This window comes from Procambarus clarkii, chromosome 94 (assembly GCF_040958095.1).
Source record: "Procambarus clarkii isolate CNS0578487 chromosome 94, FALCON_Pclarkii_2.0, whole genome shotgun sequence".
NCBI classification, from domain to species: domain Eukaryota; kingdom Metazoa; phylum Arthropoda; class Malacostraca; order Decapoda; family Cambaridae; genus Procambarus; species Procambarus clarkii.
The window spans coordinates 12,134,911-12,150,938 of record NC_091243.1 but is presented as its reverse complement, the minus strand read 5'-3'; the positions used below and the strand labels follow the sequence as shown (position 1 = coordinate 12,150,938).

General features: G+C 44.5%; 1 protein-coding gene across 1 annotated transcript; it reads right to left on the bottom strand.

Moving 5' to 3' along the window:
• Window positions 1-5,039: 5,039 nt before the first annotated feature.
• On the bottom strand, window positions 5,040-7,897 carry LOC123747199 (cuticle protein AMP4). The gene is made up of 3 exons (XM_045729233.2): window positions 7,743-7,897; window positions 6,279-6,481; window positions 5,040-5,352 (listed from the first exon to the last, which is right to left on the bottom strand). The coding sequence occupies exons 1-3, from the start codon at window positions 7,749-7,751 to the stop codon at window positions 5,160-5,162; spliced, it is 405 nt and encodes a 134-aa protein (XP_045585189.1). The 5' UTR covers window positions 7,752-7,897; the 3' UTR covers window positions 5,040-5,159.
• Window positions 7,898-16,028: the final 8,131 nt, after the last annotated feature.

Here is a 16,028-nt window from a genome sequence, read left to right as displayed (position 1 = left end):
CCCCACACACGCACAACCAACTGACTTTAACCGAAGCACAAGTTTTGGACGTCAATTTGTAGCTTGTAAAGACACAGTGAAATGTCATAAACTAAGGTACTGGAGTGTAGCAATTGCACGGAACGAGTCAAAATTTATAATCACTTGTATTGACTGATTTCTTCAGAATAATCATACTCATTTGTATTTAGTCTACAACAGGCTAAAATATACAAGAGGAAATATTCTAAAATTTGTTGGTCAGATGTCATATACCTGACAAGTCTATTAGCTCTCCATTATTTAAGTGATATGTAAAAAAAAAAAAATAGCGTTAAAATTGTATTCGGTGAATTTGAAAACAAAACATTGATTTTGGTAAAAACCTACGTGGCTGTATGAAAAGGATAAGATGTACAGCGATTTATTCTTCTGGGTTTAAAATAGCAGTGGCTTAAATCTTGAGGGGCTGGGAAGGGTGTGTGCGTGTGTGTAGGTAAGGTCACGTTACCATTGTTGGGTTTGGGTGGACAGCCTGGCAGGGATGCTACCAACATTGTAGGGCTGCCTGAAGCCTCCCGTTGTGCAGATTATGTTAAGGAGTCACTGTTAAGGCACAAGTCACTGTCCCCTTGCCTCGCCGCCAATATCTGCTTGAGTGAGTTATACATAATGTAGCGTGCGGGGTTAGGCGTGGGCACGAATACATGTTTAATGGATAAAATTTGGGTAAAAGGAAATTTGGGGGTGCATCGTTAATTTACATAATTAACAAGGCGCCGAGTTTGTGATATCGATTCCTGTGACAGCTTGTTTTTTTTACTATTAATGGGTTTATTTGTAATTAATTGTGAACAAAATTTGTATCCTTAATATCATCATTGCTGATGATGGCGAATGGGGAAGGCTGTTCATAGGCCAGGAAGGGGAAGAGTAATAACACGGTCATCAACAGGTGAACATTATAATGAACTTCAGATACTGAATAATAAATATAAGGCATGTAGGATGGGGGAAAATAGAGGACGAAAATGAGTCGCGAGAACATAATGAAATGGGGGGGGGGGGGGATTAAGTCAAGGTTTCTGCCTTGTCAGGCCTATCTTGTAAAATTGGGTGGCGAGGCCAATTTCAGGGGTGGCGAGGTTTCCCGGGGTAGGAGGAGCTTGTGTGTGGCGCGCTGACCACTCATCTTTTATGCACCTTCACGTCCTGTTTTCCTTCTTGAGCCAGTTAAAGAGAGTAGTGGTACGAGGAGTCATGTTAGCTTCCACATAACGACTTCTTTATAATTCTTGTTAACGTTCTCAGTGTTTGTCTTCCCTGCCATCTTGTGTATAGTTTACTATCTTTCTGCATGCTCCATACCTCCCCTATCCCATAGGCATGGGGGAGGACCGGCATCCCATAGGGAACCGGTCGGCCGAGCGGACAGCACACAGGACTTGTGATCCTCTGGTCCCGGGTTCGATCCCGGGCGCCGGCGAGAAACTATGGGCAGAGTTTCTTTCACCCAATGCCCCTGTTACCTAGCAGTAAATAGGTACCTGGGTGTTAGTCAGCTGTCACGGGCTGCTTCCTGGGGGTAGAGGCCTGGTCGAGGACCGGGCCGCGGGGACACTAAAGCCCCGAAATCATCTCAAGATAACCTATTTACTGCTGGGTGAACAGGGAAATTAGGTGATAGCAAACGCGCCAAACATTTCGAGTCCCAAACATTGCCCGGTTTGGGACTCGAACCGGGAATTCCCGATTATGAGTCGAAAATGAACCCGACTGTGCTACCGGACTTAAAACTTTCCCACACTCTCTTTTAATTAGAGATTATTATAAGTATTTGCGATTATAACTAAAATACTTCTTACGACGCACAAAGCTATTATTATATTAAATATTTGTAATATAGTAATAGTTTAATATATAGTTATATAGTAAAACTGTTACAAAATTATAAAATTATTAAAACGTTTTTTGCAATTGCAACGTTCAGGCAATCTCTGTCATCAAAGAAAATGAATTCCGGGAGTCTCTTTTTTGCGTGGACTAAGGTAAATGTTGTAATTATTTTTTCGCTAGTTTTAACCCCCGAAAAAAAATTTTAGTCGCCCCATTCCTTTTGAAGATGTGTTTCCTATTTTATTTTTAACTGTAAATCTGCCCTTATATGTGTACTTGTTTGGCGATAAAAGTATTTCGCATTGTTACTCTCAGTTAATGCATGGCAAGCTTGACTACACTATATGTTGCTGGATCTTTTGAGAAAGGTGTATGGATTTACTTTATTTAATATTTTTAATATTGTAAATATATCCGCATCCTGTTTGAAGATCTTAAGAGATGTGGTGACTACTGGCTGCTTGTAGTTACGAAATGCTGGAAGGAAATATGTATTAGCGAGTCTACACACAGTCCCTTGACCCTGTGACACATTCGTCCCATCCCCTTCTTCTTCCAGTGTTCAACTAGTTCTCAAATATATATATGTACAATAATATATATATCCGCAGGCTGGGATACCCCGGTTCCTGCCCCGTCATGGGCGTGATGCCGAGAGCCCCCAAGCCCAGGCTGACCCAGAGGGAAACAGTTGAGGTGAGAAGCCCAAAGTCTGGAATGACAAACATGTCAGGCGAAGCAGAATGCCTTATAGCAATACATGTGAAAAGCTAACTGGAAGAATAACAAATTATTGTTATTTATTTATCTGCCCGAAACGCTGCGCGTACTAGTGGCTTTACAAGAATGTAATTACTATGCTATGTATCCTCACAATCCCAGTGTACCTTCTTGTATATATATAAATAAATAAATTGTTTAAGCTAACGAAAAAGATCATTACAATGCTCTTTTTACTTTAGTCCACGCACAAAGGAAGACTATCGGGATTCATTTTCTTTGATGATAGAGATCGGTTGAGCGTTGTTAACAAATTATTATTAGTTTTTCTTCTGATGTTTTTCTGAATTTGGCCTTTGGTCGTCCAGATAAATATTGCATTTATATTAATGTAATTGCAATACTTGCTGGACTAAAGAGGTGAACAACTGTCTGAATCAAACTTACATTATAAGCACAAAGTGATTGACATTTAGCTTCCAGCTCGAAAGGTGAAATATATTGATAAAAAATATATATATTGATAAAGCAAAGTGTAGTTTACCATTAAAGTGGTGCGACAGATATTGACACAATTTATATTATAAAATTAGGATTATGAGAAGACAGTTATAAACGAAACTAATATAAACTAATCATACCATGAAGTTATAGACATTTTCACACAAACTCAGCATTCTTCATCAACAGATGTGTCAAATGTATGTACTTTCTATATAAAATATTATTATTATTCACTAATCAATCCACATTTCACCTCCGGTATCTGTGGCTGGGGATTTACAACCCAAAATTACCTTCAATCACTAATTACTCAGCATAAATGAGTTAAGAACAGTAACAAACTTTGGTCCCAGAAAACATTCGGGACCCCTTAATGGAATCCTTGGAATTGTTTAGTATAAAGTCACTTCACTAGCACTCAAGTGTGTTCTACATCTATAAAACCCCGAACTGTAATGCTAATCCTGCCCCTCAAGCGCTTCCTAGAGGCTGTAACAGAACCCAGAGCCACCACAGGAGACACTTGTCGTCTCCTGAACCCTTCCACTCATCCACCCCAGTCAAGCCTTCCCTCTGGTTCTGTCATTAGGTTATTCATGGCCTGTAGTAACAAATTAATTTACCTGAACCCTGACTACGAAAATTTCTCTCTACCACCACTACCACCACTACCACCATTATCACCACTACCACCACTACCACCATTATCACCACTACCACCACTAACACCACTATCACCTTTAACACCACTGCCACTACTAACATCGCTACCACAATTACCACCACTACCATTACCATTGCTATCACCACCACTATTGCTACCACCACTACTACCCCTGACCACTACTATTGCCACCACTTCTACTACCGCCACTACTACCACTATCACCACCACTACCCATATCATCACTATCACTGCCACCATTACCACTACCACCACTACCACCTCTAACACCACTACCACCACTACCCCTACTTCGTCTATTACCACAACTACCAACTCTTCCACGACTATTGCTGCTTCCTTCACTACCAGCACAACCATCACTGCTGCAACATTAGAGAGCATATGGTAATTACTGAACCAGAAACTGGAAGATGACTATTGGACCTAGAGGCAACATGCCCGCCAGGCCAGTCCGGCATCACCCTGGCTCCTGAAGGAGAGTACACAAGCACTCTGCTATGTGTTGACTAGAATACTCAATAAAACACTTAAGACCGGAGAACTCCCGGAAACCTGAATAAGACAAACGTAGTTTCCATATTCAAGAAAAGGAACACACAAGCGGGACTATGTTTCAAACAGGAAGTATTAAGTTGCAGAACATTGTTAATATTGTTTTTGTTGCAAAATGCTTGACACACTAATCATGATGGCGGAGGACTCGGAGAGAGCAAGGCAGTAACGGAGGGATAAAGCAGGTTTGGAGTGAATCAAGTCCTGCTTGACACACCTGATGGGATCTGTGACAAGGACAGCATCTTTAAACTAAGATTAAATTGCACAGGTTTGGAGGCTGGAGGCTGGAGGCATACAGAGACACTGAAGGTCCCCGAGTGTGGCCACCTTCAGGCACAACTTAAATAGAATATCCGATACAGAACTCGAGTGATAATAAGAGACGCGAGAAGAAACTAAGCACTCGTAGCCAGGCTGGGCGTGAAGAGGTGGACCTTATTTCCTGTAGTCACTACAGGACTTAAGTAGGAAAGTATTGATGGGTAAGTGTCCTCACTGCTACTACTACTACCACCATCCTCACTACCTCCCCAACAACATCCACCCGGTGAGGACGGGTTTAACATCTGCTACAACACAGATAACACCTGCTACAACACAGGTAACACCTGCTACATCACAGGTAACACCGGCCGAGGCACAGGTGTCATACCAACCATACCAAGACCAGGTTCTCGAATACAAATGACAATACAAGTGATAGTAAATAATTTATTTGCACTAATAAATACAAAAGATAGTCAGACAGGGAGAAGGAGGCTCCCAAGACTGTTGCATCGTCTTGTGAAGCTGTCGAAGGTCGTACTAGCTGGTGGCCTTACTGGGGGGTCTTGCCCTCGCGGGCCAGGCGTTCCCTCTCGGCCTCGGCGAAGGCGATCTGGTCGAGGACGAACTGGGGGATGGGGTGGGGGAACTCTGGGGCCACGGGCAGCAGGTCGGACTGGGGCTGGTAGCCGTTCTCGTCAGCTACGAACTGCACCTTGGCTACGGTGCCGTCCTCCTGAACGTAACTGCAAACAGATAAATGCTCTGTTAATCTTTTGTGAAGTTTTAGTCTGGCGGAGGTGTGTCAGGCGTACCATAGACACGCGGTCACCCAGCCACGCCATACTGCTGGATACATCGTCGGACGCCTGAAGACAAGTTAAAGAATTATATTGATTTTGAAGACTTGGAGAACTGTTGACCTGAGGCTGTGAGGGCCGGCCCGGGGCAACTTTAGAAGGTTCGCAGTGGACAGCCGCAAAGAGTAAACAGATTCTTTTGTAACAATTGAAGAATTGCAAAGAAGAAACTTCGTTTAATGAGGAACGATGTGAAGTACTTAATGAGCTTGAGGAAGGGAATTATCAAGGGAAAGCGCCAAGCCATTATGTCTATACAGCACTTGGAAGGGGTCAGGATAAGGATTTGGGATGGGACGGGGGGAAGGAATGGTGCCCAACCACTTGGACGGTCGGGGATTGAACGCCGACCTGCATGAAGCGAGACCGTTGCGCTGCCGTCCAGCCCAAGTGGTTGGGCTTAATGAGCATGAAATAAAAAAGCATTATGTTCATGTGAGGTGGAACACAGACAGACGCAGAGTTATCTGTTCTCTCCACTACATCGCGAATGACATAATAACTTCACGTCCACTACTCGTCTTCCTCGTACTCACTGTCTTGTGCGTATTCCACACTCTTTATATATGTGTTGATACATATATTATACATACCATGTCAGCATTAACCTATGTTAGTGTTAACACAGTCTCACCCCACTGTGAATAATTTACATGGTGAATATAACAGAACTAATGTGTTCTTTTATATTCATTAAATAATATATTATATTCATACATATATATTCATAATATTGTTCTTCATATTCATAATGTGTTCAGATCACACGGATCTGAAGCTATTATCATCATCATCATCAAAGCAGAAGTTACCTGTATTCTCCGATGCGGTTGGCGCCGCCAAGGCTGCCCTCGGAGCCTGACTCCTGCACCTGGATGCCGTTGGCGGACTCGAACTCGAAGTTGTGAGCGCCGAGTTCGGGGTTGACCTGAGACTGACGGACGATGGGTATGGGCGTCGGCTCCCCGGGCAGCTGGGCAGCGACGGCCACGGCGACCAAGGCGGCGAGGATGACCTGAGGCCAAAAGGGGTCATTTGTATACATACATAAGACCTTGCACTGCTGCTTACGGGCTATTCATGCCCGTGCCACCTCTTGGGTGGCTTAATCTTCATCAATCTGCTACGACTTACACTTCAGTATTGGGTTTTGTACGTATAACTATCATGATTTTGGCATTGTTTCCAGTGTAAGTAGATTAAATTATTTAATAACTGTTAATCTTATTATACAAATCAGATTGATTGCTTTTTGCATAGAAGAATGGTTGGATATATATAAATAACTTCGTTCACAAAGCTTGCAGAACATTATTAGTTTATATAAGTTATTTTTAGAGTAACATCCTATAAGTGATCGTTGGATTTATGCCTTATGTATAGTAATCTATTTCTTTACCACCTCCTGCTGATGTGTGTCAAGAACTCTCTCTCTAGCTGTGTCCGTCTCTCTAGCTGTGTCCGTCTCTCTAGCTGTGTCCGTCTCTCTAGCTGTGTCCGTCTCTCTAGCTGTGTCCGTCTCTCTAGCTGTGTCCGTCTCTCTAGCTGTGTGCAGTAAGGGACAGTAGTGTCCAATAAGGAATATGGGAGCCGAAGACAAAAGAGGGAAGACAGTCTTCACCAGAGTTTACAAGCGAAAGTCTGTATTCAATGTAGCAATGTTAAATATAGTCTTGAAGGTTTATCAAAAGTCTCAACACTACGGGGAGTTAAAGGGCTACATGCTATCCTTTTTAACAAACGACTGAGGAATTTAACAATAGGTTCAGATAGCAAGCTTTAATGACCAAGATGGGTTGCCAAAATTCTAGTACATTGTGTTACGGAAATGTATAACTTAAATCGTTCAGAAAACAATTGAAACTGAGTATTACTACTCGTACTTCCTAGCTTTAGAGTTGAGTTAGGAACAGACTTAAGCAAGCAGTTTGGGGCTAGCACATAAAAACAGAAGTCTCTAGAGAGAGAGAGAGAGAGAGAGAGAGAGAGAGAGAGAGAGAGAGAGAGAGAGGTGGATAATGAGAGAGGATGAAGGTAATAATAGGTAAAGTAATTGCATGATAATTAAGCCAGTATAACTATATAGCATTCTTAAGGAACGTGAGGATAGAGCTCAAGGTGGGCTATGAGGACGGAGTGTAAGAACGGTGCCCAACCACTTGAACCATCGGGGATCAAACGCCGACCTGCAAGAATCGAGGCCGTCGCTGTACCAATCAGTTCAAGTGGATGGATTTGAACTAGAGGGGAGGGGAGGATGATGAGACACGACTCACGGTCTTCATGGTGCAGGTGGTGAAGGAGGAGGTGTTGGCAGCGTTGCACTTGCTGGAGATGTGGTGGTGTCGTCGTCCGGATGATCCTTTATATACATGATCCGCTCGACCCCCACCACCTGGGCACCGGCGAGGGGGAAGGCCATAGGGCAGAGGACCGGTTGGTTGACCCTGAATGACACTCTGGGGTTGGCCCTCTCCTGCAGGACCCGGCTGGTGGCACTGATAACACCTGCTGGTGGCACTCTAGAGGAGGTGTCTGACACCACCCTCACCCTCACTCGTCTTTACACACAAACACAAAATATTTATTTACAAACTTTTGACCGGGAAACCTAAGTTCGTCTCCACGTGTGTGTGCGCTGACAGGAGAGACTAGGCAAGCGTGGCGCGATTCGCTTTGAGGATGAATGAAAATCACTGGGATCCACGCTCTTGGCAGAGTGTTTTGGTGCTGGAATGATTCGCTCAAGGTTGTTTTTTCGTTCACGAAGTGAAGGATCTTAACCGAAAGTAAATGTTCTTTTCCAAGCGGGTTTTCTTGCTTAGTGTTCCCTTTCTCTCCAAGTGGGAGTGGAGGCCAGCGGGGTGGAGGCTGGTCCCTGGGAAAGGGGTAGGTGAGGGATCCACAGGGATGGAGGGGGGGAAGAGGGAAGGATGTAGGGGAGCCAGGGGAAGGGAAGGTGAAGGGGGGGGGGGAATAAGGTGATAGCCAATCAAGAAAAACGATGAAGCTATAGACAACTTCAGTCCCCGTATTTAGAAAAACGTTTCCCAATCATGTTATCTTCGACCAGGTCGTCAGACCAGGTCGTTTGAGTTTCAGCTGCCTGCACAGGCCGCCAGCAGCAGCTGGCTACAGTATGGGTCGTCAAGAAAGTTTCCTTACAGTTCAAGAGCATAGTTATTATCCCTACTGGTTCATGTATGAGGGACTGAAACAATATTGCCGAATATTTTTTATGCTTTATTGATTTTCAAATTATAAATATAATTATGAAAAATCATTATACATTTATCCTTCCCTATAAAGAATTTCATATAAATATAGTTCTTATATCGAGCCCTGAAATATGGGTGGACTGAATTGTGGACTGAAACCCCAGAGTTGTCGGATTTCTGATCAAAGAAAATCTTAAATATTTTAATGTACACCTAAAAAATCATCAGAAATAATCTCGAACATGATTACTTTAAATTATGATGTTTGTGCACGATCTTCCCACTAATTAATGACTTTTATATAATAGCAATGTTGAGCTCTTTATTATGTAATAATAAAAGTCGAACAACATAAAATTCTTAAATGACATTAACCATCCAAACCTTAAATGGTGTTGTACTATTTCACTACAGTTCTAAAGGACTGCTGACGGCTCACAAATTTGTGGTAGTTAGTCTTCTGGCCAGGGGGAGTGGAGAGGGGGACCTGATGCATGGGTAACAGCTTCTCCCCATATCACCCAACCCTGGCTTTCTGCCCTAGAGAGGCCACTCCAGACCGACAACCAGAGCGCAACTCCATAGTCTCCTGAGACTGATGGATGCCTACTACTAATGCCTTACTGGTGGCAGCGGGGGGATCTTGAAGTCAGCATAGACCCCAATGTGTCCTACCTCGCCATAACTCAGACCTGCCAGCCTCCCCATCCATCGCTCCTCTCATACGCCGTCTTCCACGTCATCCATGTGGCTACACAGCCCAGACACTCCACCCACACAGCCCAGACACTCCACCCACACAGCCCAGACACTCCACCCACACGCCTCCCCGTCTAGCCACCGCGCCATCTACCCCCTCCTCCTTATCATCCACACTCCCCATCTGCATCTATTCCCTTTCTCTCGGCCTCCAAGGTGAGGTCAGGATAGTGGTTTAGCTGAGGGAGAGAAATGGTGGGGCGGGTGGAGAAAGGGGGGACAGACGTTGGGGTAGGGGGTAGAGGGTTAGATGATGGGGTAAGAGACGTGGGGAGTGGGACTGACATAGGTGAACGGAGAGGGGGGGCTGAATAGTGGGGCTGACGTCGTTGTTGTAGTGAATAGATGGACTAACGTAGTTGTAAGGGGGGATGTGTAGGGCTATGAGAGGGGAGGAGGAGGGGGGACTGATGTTGGGGTAAGAGTAGGGGGGGGGGGTTTACTGACACTGATGTAGGGGGTGATGAGCAAAGTTCATTGTTTTTGTGGTGAGAGTGTGGGGTGGAGACGCCTCGTGCCGGGGCCACACCACTGGGGCCAGATCTCCAGCAATATACATGAACAGGAATACTGATAGTAATGGTAATAATGTAATTTGTAATAATATTATTTAATAATAATGCTAACGCACACACACACACACACACACACACACACACACACACACACACACACACACACACACACACACACACACACACACACACACACACACACACACACACACACAGGAGGGTGGAAGCTGACTCCATACACAGTTTCAAGTGTAGATATGATAGAGCCCAGTAGGCTCAGGAATCTGTACACCTGTTGATTGACGGTTGAGAGGCGGGACCAAAGAGACAGAGCTCATCCCCCGCAAACACAACTAGGTGATTACACACACACACACACAAACACACACACACAAACACGTGGTGATAACATAAGAAAAGAGTAACTTGAGCCAGGAATAAACAGACCGGCATCATTAACGTCTGCAAGGTACATAATTAGACTGACTAGAAGTGAGCTCATAGAACACTTAAAAGTTAGACCTAAGTACAACACTTGGATTTATGTCTCCAAACATTAAGGGGAGACTGACCAAGTTAACACAGAAGCAATGTTCCAGGCTAGGGCCAGAAGAACGAGGGGACGTAGATGAGAAGGGTAGACACAAGTGAGTCATATATAGTAAAGAACTTCATCAATGTAAGAACAGTCAAGAAATGAAATGATTTAGTTTAAATGTAAAAGTTGACGACGTAAACTCAATACAAAATCTTAAATGTACATGGTAAGAAAACCAAATGAATCTAGTCACTGCAAGTTCATCTAGGTGAGTAAATCTAGGTGAATAAGCACACACTAATGCCTCTTAGTTAGTACAACCTGAACACCTTAGTCAGTCTTATCACTAACTTTAGTGTCTCCACGTACTGAAGAACTCAATGATTAGGCACTTGAACAGTTCTCTTCCCCCTCACCCAAGCCTCAGTCTGAACCCCAGCCCCCAACCCCAGCCCCCAACCCCAGCCCCCAACCCCAGCCCCCAACCCCAGCCCCAAACCCCAGCCCCCCCAACCCAAACTCCAGCCCCAGCCCACAACCCCAGCCCCCAACCCCAGCCATCTGACTAAACCGAGAGAACTGGGTGTATATACACAGAGTGTAGTCGTGGAGCCTGGTGAGGGCCTCACCCCAGCACCCGGGGGTAAAACTTTAGCTCAGTTCCCGCTAATTAGCTTGTCTTCGTGCTGAGGCAAATTACAGTGGAGGGAAGGAGGGTAGGAAGGGAAGTAGGGAGGGAGAGACGGAAGAGGAGGGAGGGAGGGAAGGGGAAGGGGGGGAGGTCGCAGGGTGGCCTTCAGGCCAAGGTTAGGGCGGAAAAAAAAAAGAATTTTGTTATAACAAGATTTACCAAACCGGCAAACATTGTATATGAGAAAGAAGAAGGTAATCAGCGAGGGGCTCGTTCAGTCACGTTAAGCCCCGCCTGGTCTGGCGCGTGTGAGGTCCCCGAGCCATGGGGCCCCCACCATGGCTCGGGGGACCTCACAGTAAGCTGAACAAGCTTCCTGTCCTCGGCAATGACATATTCATGTAACGGAAATTGTGCTCTCACACTCCTTAGTCAGCTATACCCACATGTTGCAGCGGGACAGGTGTGAAGGATCCTGTAGGACAGGTGTGAGGGATCCTGTAGGACAGGTGTGAAGGATCCTGTAGGACAGGTGTGAAGGATCCTGTAAGACAAGTGTAGAGGATTCTGTAGGATTTATTGGGCATGTACTGGCTAGCGGAACACGTTCGACATGTCAGACTGGGAAGGAAGGAATGGTTATTAAGCCATTCCCTTGAGGCAGATACAGGCGAATGTCTTGTGTGATGGAGGTCGACTGGTTGTCCATGAAGTTAAGTGGGCAACCTTGAGATTAGTGACCCCTTGTACGCTGTAATGAGGCCGCAGCCTCGTCAAACCGATTCCATACAGAGTTAGAGATCAATATGTTAATGTGATACTTGTTTCCAGTTATAAGTTAATGTGGCCAGAGCACTCCTTAGAGACTAGGCTGGCTGGGCACACTAGCCTGGCGGACTGTCAACTTACATAGACTGCTTCTCACCAACATTACACGTCTTATCTCTTATCGTGGGAAGGCGTGTACGCTGAGAGAGAACTTCTCTGAGAGTTTTAACTTGCTGGAAAGCATTCTCATTGATCGAGCTGCTTTTTTTTTTTTTTTTTTTTATTAAGATATGAGGTACATCTGCATTAGTGCAGCTGCCCTAGACTATATGAAGTGGAGTACAGTGTGTCAAAAAAGCTAACTAGGTGATGCTAAAAAATCCCCATCACACAGGATGGTTAGTCATACAGAGGCATGTGATAAGCGGTCTGCACTGGCAGACTCCGGATGCATTTTGAGGATATCAATAACACAAGATTGAATAAGGTAGCAGTGGTAATACAAGTCATTTTGTTGTTGACAGTCTTGGGACCGAAGGCGCCCTGGATGCTGTGTTGTTGACTGAGGAACGAGGACAGTTTTGGGACCGAAGGCGCCCTTGATGCTGTATTGTTGACTGAGGGACGAGGACAGTCTTGGGACCGAAGGCGCCCTTGGTGCTGTATTGTTGACTGAGGGACGAGGACAGTCTTGGGACCGAAGGCGCCCTTGGTGCTGTGTTGTTGACTGAGGGACGAGGACAGTCTTGGGACCGAAGGCGCCCTTGGTCCTGTGTTGTTCAATAAGCCGTGATCAGGCCGCACTCGTCTCACCTCAGCCCCCGGCCCACAAAAGTTCATGCCTCAACTTTTTCTTTAACGTATAATCAAAACAAGTAGTTTTTTTTTTTTTAATACACATAAATGTAATGTTCTGTTATAATTAAAACTTAGGCCAGGGTAGATTAGGTTACGTGTTTTGGTTCTGTTGGCAATTATTTGTGTTATCAGTACGTGTGTGAAGCATTTTCTGAGCTGAGGATCGAACACTGGACGTGAGTGAATCATTATTCAGAGTCATGTATAACACGATTTCCCAGCCCGTCTTCAAAACAAAGGGCCGTCGGGTTCACAATGTATATGTGAAATACTGACTTATTAAAATCTACATAAGTTAGATTTTAACTTAAAGCCCACTTGGTTAAAAATGTTCGAAGCTCTGACTCGACAAGTGTCTCGCTCACTGTCAGCGTTGGTTATAAACGCCTCACGTATCAGTGTACCCAAAACATCGTACTTAACCTTGCATACAGTTAAGGTTAAACATCTTACTTAACCTTGCATACAGTTAAGGTTAAACATCTTACTTAACCTTACATAACACACAATAGATAATGTTAAATTGCATTTGGTTTATTATTATACAATGTGAGAGATTCATTCTGTTAGTTCGTTTGTCTGTTATACAACTGAAATACTGTATTATTAAAATCTACAAAAGCCAGTGTTTGCCTTACAGCTTGGGCTGGGGGATGAGTATAGTGAGTTTCACTCATAATCAAGAAAAATGAGGGACAGCTGCTGTATTAACGAGCATTTGACCAATGTGTTCGTTGGCTGATTGTTGGCGGTGTTGAGTGAATGAGACAATCCCAGGAACGTCCCTTCAAGCTGTCGTCACCTAGTTGGCTCGAGTGGGAACTAGAGGTAAACAGTTGACATCTGAAGGTGTCTTGTGTGTGTCTGTCAGCGGCAGTGCGCGTGTATATGTGTGTTATCCCATATGTGACAATGTCGGAGGGATATGTTGCCATATATACTTTTCTAAAGGCTATGGTCACCCAGTGTAGTGAGTCTGTGGGGGCGGTGAAGGCTCTTCCACCAAAGAAGTTGGCAGATAAGCGAGAAGTGTGTGGCCTTGACCACATCCCAGAGCTGCCAACACCTCGCCAGGTCACCGGGGGACGTGCTTGGCCTGCTCTGAGTAACGGGACTGCCTGGAGAGTGAATGTCTCTGGCTCCTCGATGATCCTGACTCGGTAAGTGGGAGCTTCACTACAGAGCGCCGCCATGTTTCTGGTGAGGTAAACACCTATTACTCGCTCCTCTCGGCTCCGGCTGACCCGAAACCACTTTCGTAAATTGTTCCGTATTGTTAAATAAAAAATGATAAGCATATCTGTAAATACATTTGTGTATAATTAGGTTAAGTGCAGGTTAGGCAACCTGTCCTCCTACAAAGAACGTCGTATTTCGTTCGTATGCGTTACGTAAGGACAAGAATTGTCGTACTAGAAAATGGAAGCGGATTGCGAAAGTCTGTCCCGTTTTCTGTTTTGGGTCCTCTGGTACGTCAGAAGACACGTTAAATTGACCGTTTTCTTGATCTTAGGAGAACGAGCTGGTTAAGTGGTTTGACTGTGTTGGCAATTATTTATATATACTGTGCGTGGGTGACTTAAAGAGTACATCCCATCAACTCTCTCGAGGGATATACATAGACACACCGGGTTTGAGATATATAAATCCTCTTCTGGATGTATATACATTGAGAGTTTAGTTTAGCCCTGGGCTGTGTTGAGGCTTACAATATTCGTGGTGATTGCTCAGTAAGCCAGTGTCACGACCTGGTGACCCTCTGGGAGGCCTTGAGCAGCACCAAGGGTTAGATTCACGAAGAAGTTACGCAAACACTTACGAACCTGTACATCTTTTTCTCAATCTTTGGCGGCTTTGTTTCCAATTATTAAACAGTTAATGAGCTCCCAAGCACCAGGAGGCTGTTTATAACCATAACAACAGCTGATTGGTAAGTTTTCAGACTTGTAAACTGTTTAATAAATGTAACTAAAGCCGTCAAAGATTGAGGAAAGATGTACACGTTCGTAAGTACTTGCGTAACTGCTTCGTGAATCTGGCCCCAGACCTTTCATACACTATGCTCGTCCATGCTGCCACACTCCCTAAAGTTAGCGATTTTAACCGTGTGTAATTAAATATTTTATTTTTTAAATATAAAATTAGTATATATTATTTTGTATAAAGACACAGGTTAGATGTTTTGGTTCTGTTGGCAATTATGTATATGTTTGTAACGACCTGTCCTCAGGCTATGTGCATTCCATCCAGCGGCCGACCCCAAAGACGCAGTCATCAACTTTAACATGCTGTTCATTCAAAATAGGAGTTTTTTCAGATATGAATTAATATTATATATTAGCATATTGTGAATATTTAGACTTAGGTTAAGTGTTTAGGTTCCGTTGGCAATTATTTGTTTTTGTAGTGCGTGGGTGAAGCATTTACAGCGTTGTGGTTCGAACGAAGATAGTCAGCAAAACTGTTGGAGTAGTGTTCGAATGTCATCAGTTGAGTCCTGGGTAAAACGTTTGTCACTCAACAACAGAGGGTTTGGACGGTGTAAGAAATGAACATTAGCCTTTATTGATGGCGGGCTGGAATGTATTATGTGGCTGAAGCATTTTCTGAGGCGAGTCGAACACGGGAAGTGAATGAAGCATTGCTCGAGAAACGTTCGAGTTATGAATTATGTGCAAAACGTTTTTCGTTCATAAACAACGGGGAGGCGGCTGGACTAACGAACATTTGGCCCTTGTTTTGAGGACGGTTTTGCCGGCATAATTGTTTCACAGGAGTGCTCGTTAGATACGAGGAATTGTTTCACACGAGTGATTGTTTCATGCCAGTGAAGGCTTCACTTCCGTTTTGAGGCGCGCTTGGAATTTATGGGTAAAGCACTTTGGTAACGAGCAGGAGCCCCACCCTCAACACATAGTCAGAGACCGTAACATTGTCCAAACTCCTGGTTCACCTTCGGCTACAGTTTACCCAAACTCCAGATTTTATTTACGCTCCGCACTAACCGCAAACTATTCTGTCCGCTGAGGACCAGGTCAAAGAATCAAATAATGACATCGTATTACGTCGCTGAAACCCTTAATCTGCAGTAATAATAACAACCAACTGCTTGCTTTCTTCTGGCGGTCAGTGAGGAGTGCCGAGCGAGGCCCATCCCACACGACTCCACGAGGACGCCTCCAGGAGAATGAGGACGATGGCTGCGGGAGTAGCAGCTGTGGGACTTAAGAGTTGTGTGTTAATGAGTTTCGGGCGCTACTTCCTGCCGTGTGGGG